This window comes from Leptodactylus fuscus, chromosome 2 (assembly GCF_031893055.1).
Source record: "Leptodactylus fuscus isolate aLepFus1 chromosome 2, aLepFus1.hap2, whole genome shotgun sequence".
Classification (NCBI taxonomy): domain Eukaryota; kingdom Metazoa; phylum Chordata; class Amphibia; order Anura; family Leptodactylidae; genus Leptodactylus; species Leptodactylus fuscus.
Genome location: NC_134266.1, coordinates 238,491,672 through 238,505,273, shown reverse-complemented (window position 1 = coordinate 238,505,273; position 13,602 = coordinate 238,491,672). Strand labels below are relative to the sequence as shown.

General features: G+C 44.1%; 1 protein-coding gene across 1 annotated transcript in view; it reads right to left on the bottom strand.

Moving 5' to 3' along the window:
• MRPS31 (mitochondrial ribosomal protein S31) overlaps positions 1 to 13,377 on the bottom strand; it is a 50,186-nt gene extending 36,809 nt beyond the window's left edge. The window contains exons 1-4 of the mRNA XM_075265920.1: positions 13,271 to 13,377; positions 11,124 to 11,450; positions 9,048 to 9,206; positions 5,090 to 5,188 (exon numbers count right to left, since the gene is read on the bottom strand). Coding sequence (XP_075122021.1) covers positions 5,090 to 5,188; positions 9,048 to 9,206; positions 11,124 to 11,450; positions 13,271 to 13,338 — 653 coding nt within the window. The 5' untranslated portion in view covers positions 13,339 to 13,377. The remainder of the gene's footprint in view (positions 1 to 5,089; positions 5,189 to 9,047; positions 9,207 to 11,123; positions 11,451 to 13,270) is intronic.
• Positions 13,378 to 13,602: the final 225 nt, after the last annotated feature.

The following is a 13,602-nucleotide window of genomic DNA, read 5'->3' as shown; positions in this document are numbered from 1 at the left end:
AATGTGGACGACTATGAGCTGGTATCCCAGACCAAGCCAAGTATGCACTGCAATAATGGATGGCCCAGATGAGACGTGTCCACCCAGAATATGAGCCAAAGCACTTAGCTTGGCATCTGGGAATCTCATCAGCTGTGCCCTGTACTCCTGCCAGTAATATAGCAGATGTGCTGAGATTTCCAACTAAGTGCTTGGATGTCTTATATTCATTTCACCTGCAATGCATTCAGTGCAGAAGATATATGCAATGTGTCAGTGATCTGTATCATACCCACAGCTGTCACACAGGCCACTATACTGTACATCTTCAGTAAAGATAATGCCTGGGTTTGACCATACTTTTTTGCATGGCAGTTGGACTATGAGTGAAAGACTTGCAGGCTTCTATTGGCTAATGCAGGTCATTTTTTGGGAATACCGTATCTCAGGAACGGTACATCCTAGAGAGCCGAGACCCAGTCTAAAACCCTCCCGGACACCTGATGTACGTGTGTGCCAAATTTGGTGAAAATCGGTCCAGTCGCTTAGTCGCGCATAAAGAACAGACAGACGGACAGGAACTTATTTTATATCTAAGAGATATGTACTGTGAGAAGGTGACAGGCACGGTGTTGGAGTGGCGTTATAACTCCCTCATGTTTCTTAGCTATGTATGGTTCAGTGATGGTATTGAGTGGACCTCAGTCTGGGTGTGAGACCTGGGCTTATTACTGATCCATAAGAGACTGCAGTACAGTCCACCTTCACTGCTGACTCTAACTCTATTTTTGTAAAAAAAAAAAAAAAAAAATGTTTCTGTGGTTCCAAAAGCCTTCCCCATAATAATTAGAATTGGAGTCCCAAGCATTTACATACTGAAACTTTGTATCCCACAACAAAGGCGGGTACTTCTTGCTGGATTTTAAGGTGATCTACAATACAGTACAAATTCAAAATCACTTAATCCCCTAATATTTTTGCCCAATTTGGGGTCGGGCTTTGAAGACCTTACAAAGCATCTTCAAATTTAGCCCAAGTACAACTCAGTCAGCAATTTAAGAGCCAGGGGAGCTGCTTACTACCAATGGCATCCTCTCCCTTCAGCTTCTGCTGTCAGTTCAGAGTGACAGGAGAGAAAATCAAGTGACGTACACCTTGGGCAAAGTATTCCTAAGGAATACAGCGCCCAACAGTGACGTCCTTCCCTCACCTCCAATAAATTCTGCTTATTTTTCAATAGAAACATTTGCTTGTCTCCTTTTTTCCTCTCTGTCACCCCTTCAGGACCTAAACTCGCCTTTTTTCCCTGCACTCTATCTATAATAAAATGTACAATGACTCACCTGTGTCCTCACCTCTCCCTTCTTTGCTCCGGTTACATTTTTATCTTAAGGGCTCGTTCACACGGGGCAAGAGGGGTCTGATTTTGATGCTGAATCTTCCTCAAAATCCGCCCCCTCACAATAGAGGTCTATGTAGACCGCTAGCGTTGTTTTCTCCACTAGCAGAGAAAAGAAGCGAGCTGCCCTTTCTTCAATCGGATACCGCAGCTGATTCAGGTAGTGGAGAAGCAGAATAACAGCATCGCTTCTGCCGCTGCTGGCTTCATGCAGGGCAGAAGCATAGCGATGTTGCTGGCATCTGTGCCGGCGTCTACACTCCCCGGCATCCGCCTCTCTATTACAGCGGATGCCGGGTTTATATTCACATATGCAAAGCCAAGCGGCGAGATGCCGCTGGCCCTGCGTGCGCGCTCATAGACCAGTCTAGCCTTCACAATGCGAATACAGACCCGGCATCCGCTGTAATAGAGAGAGGCGGATGTCGGGTCTGTATTCGCATTGTGAAGACTAGACTGGTCTATGAGTGCGCACGCAGGGCCAGCGGCATCTCACCGCTTGGCTTTGCATATGTGACCCCGCCCACCAATGACGCAACAAAGCCGGAAGACAGAAGATTTTATAGCAACAAAGACTGGTGAGTATGCGACGTGGGACAACCCCTTTAATAATATCTCATAGTAAAGACAATGTCTATATCTATTGAGGTTCTTCATAGTGTCCTGTCCACCAAACATTCAAAGCCCCCTCCCCCCAGCTTTTTGAAGTATACAGGAAGTGAGAAGATGACACAGCAAGCATAGCCACTGAGAGAGACAGATGGGAAAACCCCTTTAAGAATAATCCACCCGAGGATCGCGTATGACGCTTATTTTTTCCACTAGCTAAACAAATTAGTTACAGGAGAAGAAAAAAAAAAGTTTCTGCCTCCTGTTGAAATGAATGAGAGGTAGATTTCAGGTATGAATATACATGGCTGGCATAGGTTTCTATAGTCACTGCCAATAATAACAGTACTCCACAGCTTAATGTGCCTATGTAGTAATGCCTCTGATTTATTCACCCATTATGGCTTGCATAATATAGGCTGTGGTGACGAGGGGGTTACACAGTCTATTTCTCAGACCCCGGCCATTATAGCAAGACGATAGCCATCAGATGTTGATGCTATTGCTTCCAAGATGAAAGCATTGTACATGTATGGAGCTGTGTGTTACTACACTCTCACCAGTGCTGGTATATGGGAATAGGTTACACATCATTAAACACATCGTAGACACACATGAGAAGATCATGTTGGTGAAATCTCATCTTTGGACCCCGGACTTCCAAAATAAAAATGCTCTATAAAGTTTTAAAATGAGTATTCCAGTCACACAATACCATCTATCAATTGGATAATGTGATAAGTGTGAGGGGTTAACTGCTGGGACCCTCCCCCAATGATTGCCAGCAAAAGGGTCCCATGTCCTGTATTCACCCCGCAGCCACAAGACTGCAGCCGGGAGGAGTGTAATAAAGCAGAAGTCAAGCATGTGACTTGGGACGCCATTCAAAGTCTATGGCAATGATGAAGACAGCCAAGCACTGGATCTGTCTATCCCCCATAGAGACTGAATAGAGCTGCAGTGTTCATACACCTAAGTGCCCTGTCCAACTACTCCTGTCTTCTGTATTGTGGCTGGTGGGAATGGGGAACGTGGTACCATTAGTTCTGGTGGTCGGTTAGGATACCTCACCAATCTCACAGTCATTGACTATCCAATGAACCAGAATACATAACAGAGATTTGTGTTAGGCTTCGTTCACATTTGGGTCAAGCCTCCTTTTGGAGACATTATGGGATTTCCTAACATATGTAGACGTATAAAAGCACTTATCACTTATGTGATGCCATATTACAATATCCCTTATACTAGGACATATACACACCTGGCATAAGCTTCGGGAGATTTCCTAGTGAGTACACTGAACTAAAGTGTGAACTTAGCCTTACTGACACCATATGCTAAGCAAAGTATTATTCAAATCTATGGCCACGTACTCAGTATATACATCAGATTTTTGGTGAAAGTATATAGATCAAAGAGTTTCGACTCTCTATACAGGATCCCTTCATTCTGTACATCAGTGGGAGTCCGAGATCAGAAATATCACAGTGTAACTATAACATATCAGAGATTCATTTCCTTGAACTACAAGACAAGATGCTCTATTGGATATGGTAACAAAGGTTTTATGTACTCTAGTTATAAGGGGTTAAATTTTTACGTAAATGACGTCCCTCAGTTTCCCTGCTGTGCAGTACACAAAAGTAACCCTCACTTTGTTGTTAAGCCTAATACAATAATCTGAGCACGATAAAGTGCTCATGCCTATCATCTCGACAAAACCTCTTTGTTTATCCAGACAGAAAAGTTTTGCAGCGACTTAAGTATTAGCCTTGAGTATTACTGGGGCCGAATTTGCAATTATTTACTTTCCCAACTAGTGTGAACATAGTAAACTGTGTCTGTATCTACAGGCTAACACTACAGAACGGACCCAAGGACAAGGCCGGCTGTGTCTTATAATTAGCTGCAACAGGTTAGAACTGAAACAACCCAAAAATTATACCGTACCCACCGCTGAGAATCCTGTCTCCTCCATTTAACGTGAGTAAATAATTACCTTCAGTAAGCTCAGGCTATAGACTCTGCCAGCAGGTACTGAGCTGGGGTGGGTGGGATGTGACTGCCACCAACTGGTCATGTGTAGCACTGCAAGCACACTGGTCACAAACACAGCGACTACGGACAAGCTTCAGAATATCCCTGACACTATAAACTGGCCTCCAAGTATAATCCTATACCCAGAAGCAAACTCCATTTTCCAGTAGGATCTATTACTAGCTTTTACTGTAGAATATCACTACCAAGGCTGTGGCATCGGTCGGCCACACCTATTTTTCCATACACTGACTATCATTTATTTTTGAGATGCAACTTGCCATTGTTTCCCAGATGCTACACATTGTACAGAAGTTGTGCGAGTACTGCGGCAATGCTGTTCCTGCAAACACCTGTAAGGCCCAGTTCAGACATTGGACAGTCGGATTCTTCTACATTTTCAGCCCCCACAAACCCCCACATCCCCCTGCTGCCAATTAGACTCATTGAGGTGTCTTGAGCCACAGGATCCTTGGCAAGATCAAGCAGGACGCTTATTTTTCAGTGTCTTGCTGCAATCTCTACCTACCATTGAAAACAACGAGAAGTAGAATCGGGGAAGAACATGCCACTGATTTTGGGGTGCAATCCAGCATAAATTCTACTGTGTGAATGGGGCCTAAGGTGGTGGGGGTGACAGTAGATGATGTTACAGCTTATCTACTCCCTTCTCCCTGTAAAGAGAATGCTTAGCAAAATCTCCCATCGTCTTCACTGAGTCATCTCCAGTCTACTGCAGCCTATGGCCCTAACCATGATGTAAAGCAGACTACCAAATGATAGAGTAAAGAAGAAGCTCAGGGAAGATGGCCGCCCCCATAATCATATACAGAAAACAAAAACAGATTAGAAAAAAAAAAATCATATATTAAAATACCGGTATCTGGTTTTAATAAAGAATTTTTTTAAAAAATTGGCAATTCCTTCAAAATGCCTAGAATAATAATTATATTAAATATTATATTATATGAAATATTTCATATTAAAGTCTTTTAAGTCAGTACTGAACAACTTGTTCCTAACACAATTTCTAGAAAGTATTGATTGAAAATAAAGGCTTACTTTTTGGTGGCGTCTCTCATAAACTCTCGCTCCTCGGCTGACATTTGCTTGCCGGTTTTGGGCCGCTGTTTTGTAACTTTCATCCCGGAGATGACGTTGCTGAAAGATAAAAAGTGACACAGTGAGGACATGATCCAGTCAGAGATGTGTCTAGTACACAGAAGGATTCCTGATCTGTGTAGTCAATCAGTAAGAAAAATATATAAAAAACACTAGATCATTGTTGACCTATATATGGCTAAGACCCCCCCCCCCCATAAGCCATGAAGTAGCATCTTCTATAAATGGTGACGTGAGAAGACCATGTAATACAGGGTGTGGAAATTCATCTGAAGGGTTGATATGTAATATTATACATACATATGTAGACGTACAGTAGCAATTATCACCCATCTCTTATACTGTCCAATATCATATAGTTATAGTGAGGCATTCCAGCTGGAAAATGTCTGAAGGGAGACTTCTATGATTTCTATGATAAAAATGGTTGACGATATTGTCTGAGCATGATGTTAAAGGGAGCAGCCTCTATTGGGCTATATCACTGAGATTCTGTCTTCCTAATTACATCAGGGAAGGCAGGCTTGCACATTCCAGTGAGCGCCCTCTATTGGTTTGCAACACTGAGGCACCTGACTTCCTAATTACATCATGGAAGACAGATTTGCATATTCTTCCCATGGTCCCTTGCAAAGTGGAGTGCTAAAGGCTTAATAAGTCTGCACACACCTATATGGTGGTCTCTCCCCAAGGAGTGACGATATCCCCCTAATGCTGTATGTCAGACATAATATGACACCAGAACCACTCTTCTAGGTGATATGAAAGCCTGAGATAGAGCTATTCCAAGTGACCTCCCTCCTGCATGTACAATGATAAGACAATGGTCTATACGGGCTGCCCATCTATATCCACACACATCAGCGTCCCTACATCGTGTAATGCTGGCAACAGAGAATTAGGGGACATAAAAAGGACCACAAAAGTGGATTTTAGCACGAGATTCCACACAAAGAAGTGTGGAATGCTAAACTAGCTCAAAAAGGTGCTCAGTGAAATGGTCTGACTAGCGTCAAAAGGGAGAGGGCTGCCCTTTTCGTTCCTTTGGGTAGGCTGGCGTAACAGGCAGCACAGTGTCCTCGCCTGGCACCATTAAGCAAATGTCAGTTTTATACAAACCTCCTACTACATGGAAGATTTTCCTACATTAGCCGTTTCAGCTACTGGGTCACTGGGGTGGAGGACCAGATAGGAGAGTGGGATATAGTAACATGTACACTACTAATATAAGCTTGCTCAACTTCTAGCTATTGCTTCTGGTTCCTAGGAGCAACCACATAATATGAGTGACAACTGCACAGTGTGCACAGGCCTCTCTGATAAGTCCACATTCTGCCAATGTTTACACCTGTATACAAAGCACTACATGGACCAGTACAAAAACCATGGAGATATTGTGTTATACAAAGCCCAGAGGATTCAGCTATAAGGCAAATACTGGGGAGAATACGATGAAAGCATATCACATGGAGAGAGCCAATAAATACTGACATTGTTGTAAACTATATGGTGCATCATTTAGGGGCGCAAAAAGAAAGCCCTACAACTAGACTATGAGCGCCTTCACTGTGACATAGATTTGTATTGGTGGAGCAATACTGACCTCAAGTGGTGAAAACAAGAACTGTCATTCTATTGGTCTGCAACATGGGTCTAATTCACACCTTTAGATCTGTAGGAAACTGCACACAATCACCTGTGTTGCATAGAACATGGAGCTGTAATAAAGTCATATGCAAGACACCTCTCAGGGCCATCGACCAAGAGTCAGAGGATCACTGAGTAACTGAAGTCTATAAGAACTCCCATCCGAAACGCAGGGATCTAACCGCGACAAGCAACCTATATAGCATTTATTACCGCTGTTTATTTATAGCATGCTCTAGAACAGAAAGGACACGCGGACTATTACCAGTAAGGGACCCAGAGCTGAAGAATCACATGACACTAGTCGCTAGGTCCCGCACGGGATACAAGAGGCTAGGAGACAGAGGAGGACCCAGTGTCCTAGTTTATAGCTCACAGCCTGCACTCATGCTGAATAGTGTGTAAATTCCTGCAATATAATGTTCTAGCCACATAACTGGATGTACACTTTAACCCCTTCCTAGCACAGGAAATTTTCAATTTTTCATCTACACCATCCAGGAGCCATTTTCCATCAAAATGAACCTGTTCTGATGCCAGAAGCTGCCAGCAAGTATCTGTTGTATTATACAGGCTTATCTAAGCCGGATTCATACACCCAACCCAATATTATGCAATACATGTATGTCAAATATCAGGAAGGCTTTAAATGGCTTCTCCAGGTGAGTCTAGGTATCCCTTCTACACGGTTGTGGTAAGGGGAGCAGCAGGTAAGGGGAGCAATAATAAAAAGAAATATGTCTTTACCTGTCCTGCAAGAATCCAGCGCTGCCTCTTCTCTGGTCCTCCTGGTGCCATCTACTTGGATAAGGCATGTGATTACTGCAGCTAATAGTGACCGCAGCTGTCGGGTGCTGTTTTACAGGCATTATGGCTCGTTTCTTATAGCCACAATGCCATTAACAGGTCATATGACTGCTGTGGCCACTGATTGGTGGCAGCAACTACATGCCCTATCCACGTAAACGGGCACTAGGAGGACCGGAGAAGAGGCAACGATCATGCTGAATTCCTAGTGGATAGTTGAGTATTAATTTTCTTTGTTATTTTAGACCACTTGCAGGGACTTCTGTTATCAAAACTGCATTGTGGACAATTGCAATGCAAAAGGGATCAGTGTACTTACATTCTCCGGAATGTTTAGGTAAAGAACCCTGGGGGTTCCCTGCTGGATCTGACCCTAGAACCAGGACCTGGCCCCTAAGGTGCTCTGCCTCTGCAGTGTTCATAGGTAGTAACCTGTACTATAGGGGGCTGGCAGACTAGACCATTATAATACTAATGAACTAATAAACCAGTAAGAAGTAGTTACTCACAGACTCCATGGAGAATCCCTTTAATTAAATGGCTTAATCGGCATACTACTTGTGCTGACAAACCCTCACATTCCCTTATAGCGATATACACTGTCTACCAATAAGTATTTGGACAGCCATGCAAATGAAGACATCTACAGCCATGATATACGTCCCACCTTGGTCCCAGCACATGGTAAACTCCACACCGATTCCTATTGCACTATTTTAGATAACAGCGTGCTTCCTACATTATAGCGGTTCTATGGGTTGGACCAACGTTACTTCCAGGGTGACAACGCCAGCTGTCATGTAGCGAGATCTACCATGGCTTGGTACAATGACAATCAGGTTAACCGACTGGTCTGGCCTGCCCAGAGCCCAGACTTGAATGCTATCGAGTACCTCTGGGACAAGTTGGATCGCCGAACTAAGGGGTGCAGCAGCCGTCCATAATTGGTGAAAGAACTTACCTGTCTTCTCCAAGCCAAATGGAATAAAATACCACTAGCCGTCATACAAGGACTTGTGGAAAGCATGCCCCCGGAGGGCTGAGGCTGTAATTGCTGCTCTTGGAGGTTCTACCAACTATTGAATATGAATAAATGTTGTTTTCTATTCTACCACAGGTGTCCAAATACTTATTGGTAGACCGTGTATGAATCTGACACATGGAACTATTTGGCTTTCCAGTGTTCAGATTTTTTAGCACAGATTTGTCAGAAACTGCCAGACAAAAAAAAGTCCTGTAAAAAACACACTATTAATAAAAAACGATGGACTCCATTATAGACAGTGGGGTCTCCTGGGCTCTGTGTGTGTCAGTGATAGAATGCATCCATTTTTCCCTCTAACAGGCCAGAACCAACTACCCAGGTGTGAACCTAGCCCAACACATGGAGTGCACATCATATAAAATGTATCTCTCTCATGCAAAAGATACACAAATTCCCAACCTGATATTTTCACTTCCTTTCTTTCTTATTTCCTCAGCCATCTGCTTGTGCAATCGCAGCTGTCGAAGTAGTTCAGATTCCACTTGTTTTTGCCGGGATGGGTAAGAGGACGCCACTGCAGATGCGGCATCGGCTAGTTCTTTGCTCACCGGTTTCTCCCTACAAGCAATAGGAGATTAGTATAAACCTCCAAATGTGTCATACATACTGTATATAACTCACTTGAGAAAAAAAACACACAGCCATGTATGTAACATCTGTAAAATAGAGTATATACTGAATGTGTTATAGGTAAGGGTTTGTCTAGGGCACGGAGGACTAGACTCTAGTTTCCTGATAGACCCATCTGTGATATTTATGACATTTATATGCACCTAGAATCCTCAAGAATGTAACTGAATACTACAGATAAGGAAAGCTTATTCTAGTTTCCAGCTCTGCAAGCAAAATAGCGAAGGACATGATCGCTACACCAGCAGCCCCTTCACTTTCAGGTAGGCAGACTGACTGCATAGTCTTCTCACATGGAATCAAATAGCTATCACAGGGAAAGAGAACTACCCTGCTAGTACCACACACTGAAGTTAGCTTTCCTTATATTCCAATAGTTCTCTTTCCATATAACTAGTATTTAAAGGGAGCCTGTCAACTGAAAAGTTGGTATTAACCGCACCTTGTTGTGCTGCTTCTACACTTCCCAAGATGTCTTTCTTATTTTGCATTGCAGCTCCTTTTTCATGCAAATTATCTGAAAAGGACTTTAGGGACATGTCTTCTCCTTGCTGGGGCTTCACTCTCTAGATAACTGCCACTAATTGCTGCCCAGCAAAGTGGGCGCTGTGAGACAGGACCAGACAAAGGGTAGGATTCTGAGCCCTTAGGCTGGTCTTACACGGCCGTAATGTAAGTCCGCAAATGGTCCACAATTGAGGGTTTTCGATTGCGGACCATTTGTGGACACATTATATTCAATGCGGCCTCTTACACCACCGGATATTTTATCCGTGGTGTGGCCAGGACGCAACCGTGGTCCGCAATTTATAGAACATGTCCGTAATGGCCGTGAATTGCGGCACTGCATGGACTCGCGCATAGAACTCTATGGGCGAGTGCGGCAGGACACGGACGTCTGCAGAGTCTATGTTGCCGATCAGTAACTAGTGTTGCTGATCAGCAACTTGCGGACCGTACATTCAATACGGTCGTGTAAGACCAGCCATAGGGCCCGTGCACACGGAGTTAATGCAAGCGCATTTTAGCATAATACACGTGTAACAATTACACTCCCATTGACTTCAATGAAATGTTCTACACATGTAAAAAAAACGCGTCAAAATATGCGCCAAAAAACATGACACGTATTTTGACGTGTTTTTTACACGTGTAAAAAATTTCATTGAAGTCAATGGGAGTCTTATTTTTACATGTGTATTCTATACACTTCTATTATGCTAAAATGCGCTCGCGTTAACTCCGTGTGCACAGGCCTTTACACTGTCCACTTCTGACTGCTCGCTCCTGCCTGACACTGCCCACCTGACAGTTCTGTGCTGGAATCAGTGGTGCCTATTAAAAGATACTGAGAAGTGGCGTTGGTGGAGGTGGTCAAAGGTCCTCTTATTTACGGCTGTCTGGCAGACATTTTTGTAATGTCTGTCACAGAACTGTTTTGAGAAAACATTGATTTCAATGGGTCTGTTTTTTTATGACAATCTGTCAGTAGCGGCCATCAAAACAATTGACATTCTCTATCTTTGTCCTTTTTCATGCACCCAACAGAAATCTTTTTTAACTGATGTACAAAGGATTGAAGTCTGTTATACATCCGTTAAAAATGGATCTGCGGGTTGGATGAAAATAGACAGACCAATGAAATTTATCCGTAGGCTTTTTACTCACACTTAAAAGCTGATCCAAAATGGATGACAATAGGCCAACAAAAATGGAACAGATGCAAAACAATCATTAACCCCTTCCCGACATCTGCCATACTAGTACGGCAGATGCCGGGTGTTTAACTATGGCGGCCGCTCAGGAGCAGGGCGCTAATGCATCATCATTTGACAAATCTCTTACTTGTCTGGTTGATTTTCTTCTGCCACCATCTGGAACATTCTGCTGGCGCTTTCTATGTTGTCCGTATTCTCTTGACTTTGCTGTTTGGTCTTTCTATTCTTCATCGCCTGGAACTTCTTTTTCGAGCTCACTTCAACTTTCATGCCGCTAAGCAAGCTAGTCAAGGTATTGTTCTTTGGTGGCTCGGATGAATCTGCCGTGTTTGGTTGGGACTTCTTCTCCTGAGCCTCACCGGGCGGCTTTCCTGTGCCATTATTTTCAGGGGGGGATTTCTCAGACCAGAGGACGCTGCTAGCAGAGAACCGTCTGCAGACCACATCACCATACCTATAAGAAGAACATGGTGACATCTGAATTAAGTGAATAAAAACATGATAGGACAATCACCTAGCCACCTTAAGACAAGTAAAAATATAAAGAAAATAAAGAAGAGGTTAAAGGAACTGTCTGATAATACCATGTTACCCTTATCCAATTTAGAGGTAGCCGACCACTGGGACTCCCAACAATCACCAAATTGGAGAATCCCAAGTCCCCGAATGAATGATGTGGTGGTTAAGGATGAGGACTTCCACCACCTCCACTGCTTAGCAATTGTTAATAGACACTGCTCATCTGACTCTAGCACAATTGGAGTTATTTCTCCAGCCCCTTCTGTTATATATTGTGTATAGAGCTATGGCAGTACTGTCAGGAGGGGCGTACCCAGCTAGACTGTCAGGAACGTCATTCTGATAGTGAAGAGCTATCGGTAATTGCACCAATGTCTCTTCCCCCGGGGCACATAACGGGAAAGCCAATAGTGTGCTGAATTCACCGCACTGTTGGCTTTCTAACGGTATATAAAACTGCAAGTGCCCAAGGACATGAAAGGTCCTCTTTACAAAAACCACAGCAAAATCTGCAGCAAAAAACACAATTTTCTTGACTGAACTGCTGACAGGCCGTATAACCGATGAATGTGACATCACATGACCTGTGAAGCGGAAGCAGTGATCAGTGGGGACTCCACATGTCACAGCTCTACCTATTAATAACCTTTCCTAAAAATGCATTTGCAGTAGCCCCCCTTCTGGACCAAATGAAATCTAAATGCAACTTTGAATAACACCGTGGTGCCATTCCAGTCCATATGGACCCCCTATACACCTAGCACATCCCTTTCCTTCTTGCTAGGGACTAGGCTCAGACAGGGCCGTCTGCCTTGTTTTCTCCCCAACAGCATTTACTTTACACTTCAATTTCTTGGAACGAATGCAGTACTACTCATATACTGAGTATATTATATATTATATACTAATATAGCTTTACACTGTGGCATCTGAGGGGTTAAACGGCTAGGCTCCACATTATGGCTGATCCTTGCTGGGCACCGCTGCATCCCATACTTAGTAGCCATGGCATACAGGGCCACCTCAGCTCCTGCACCAGCCCCATACATTCCCAGACAACCTCCGATGTACATTAGAAGTTAGGAAGGGTTTTAGGTTCTGTTCACATCTGTTAAATCCAATGCCTCACTTGTCGTCAGCAGAGCCCGGACAGTATGTGGGGTTTGCCATGAAGTGTCTGCCGTTCTAGAACAAGGCCTAACACTAAACTGACTGGAAAAAAGCATCTAGACTAGACTGTGGGCCTGACTGAATAAAGGTCTGTTCACACTTGCCAAGGCTCATGTATAAAAAGAGATCATGACAACACTGAGTACAGAGACTAGCCAAAGTGTCAACAGAAACCTGTGGTGGAGATCTATCAGTAATGGCGGAGTAGTCGCCTATAGCAACCAGTCTCCGCCTCTCATTTATCAAGATGCTTCGGAAAATGAAAGCCGCGTCCTGATTGGTTGCCATGGGTGACTACTTTTCGCCCACTTGCTCTAGTGTAGTCTGCGCCCTTCACACTGTCATCATGTCAGGCCACACAACAATGGGAGTTATGGGGTTAATTAACTCTTTGTGCACTCAAACTAGTAGTCTAAAGCAAGTCACGTGACGGGCAACTCTAGAGAGCTACTAGAGGGGCTCACACTGCGCCCCTAGCACTGGGCAATGGTGGAGGTCTCATCTGAGTTATCTACTAAACGTAGCAGTTATGTCCGCGCCCCCGTCAGGGCCACACAGGCGCTTATAACATGGAGAGCCTCCTACCTGTTACCCGCCAGCCGCAGGCCGGAGATGCCGCCTCCGTACAGCGCCTGCAGTGCCCTGTGATACATCTCCAGCCCGATCTGCTGCACAGCGTGACCGTGACCTGGGGGAACACAAAGCAAGGGCACACGCGTCCTGAACTATCAGGGCTCGGCTGCAAACACGAGCGCGGTGAAAGCGTTCCGTCTATGAACTCTACCTGTATAGTGTACAGCATGTCAGTGGACATCAAGGGTTAAAACGTTGGCAAATCAGGATTTTGAGTGGTTAAACTCTCTAGCTGCCATGAATGCCAGTGACATAGTCAGACAGCAGAGGATGGCTATGTATCT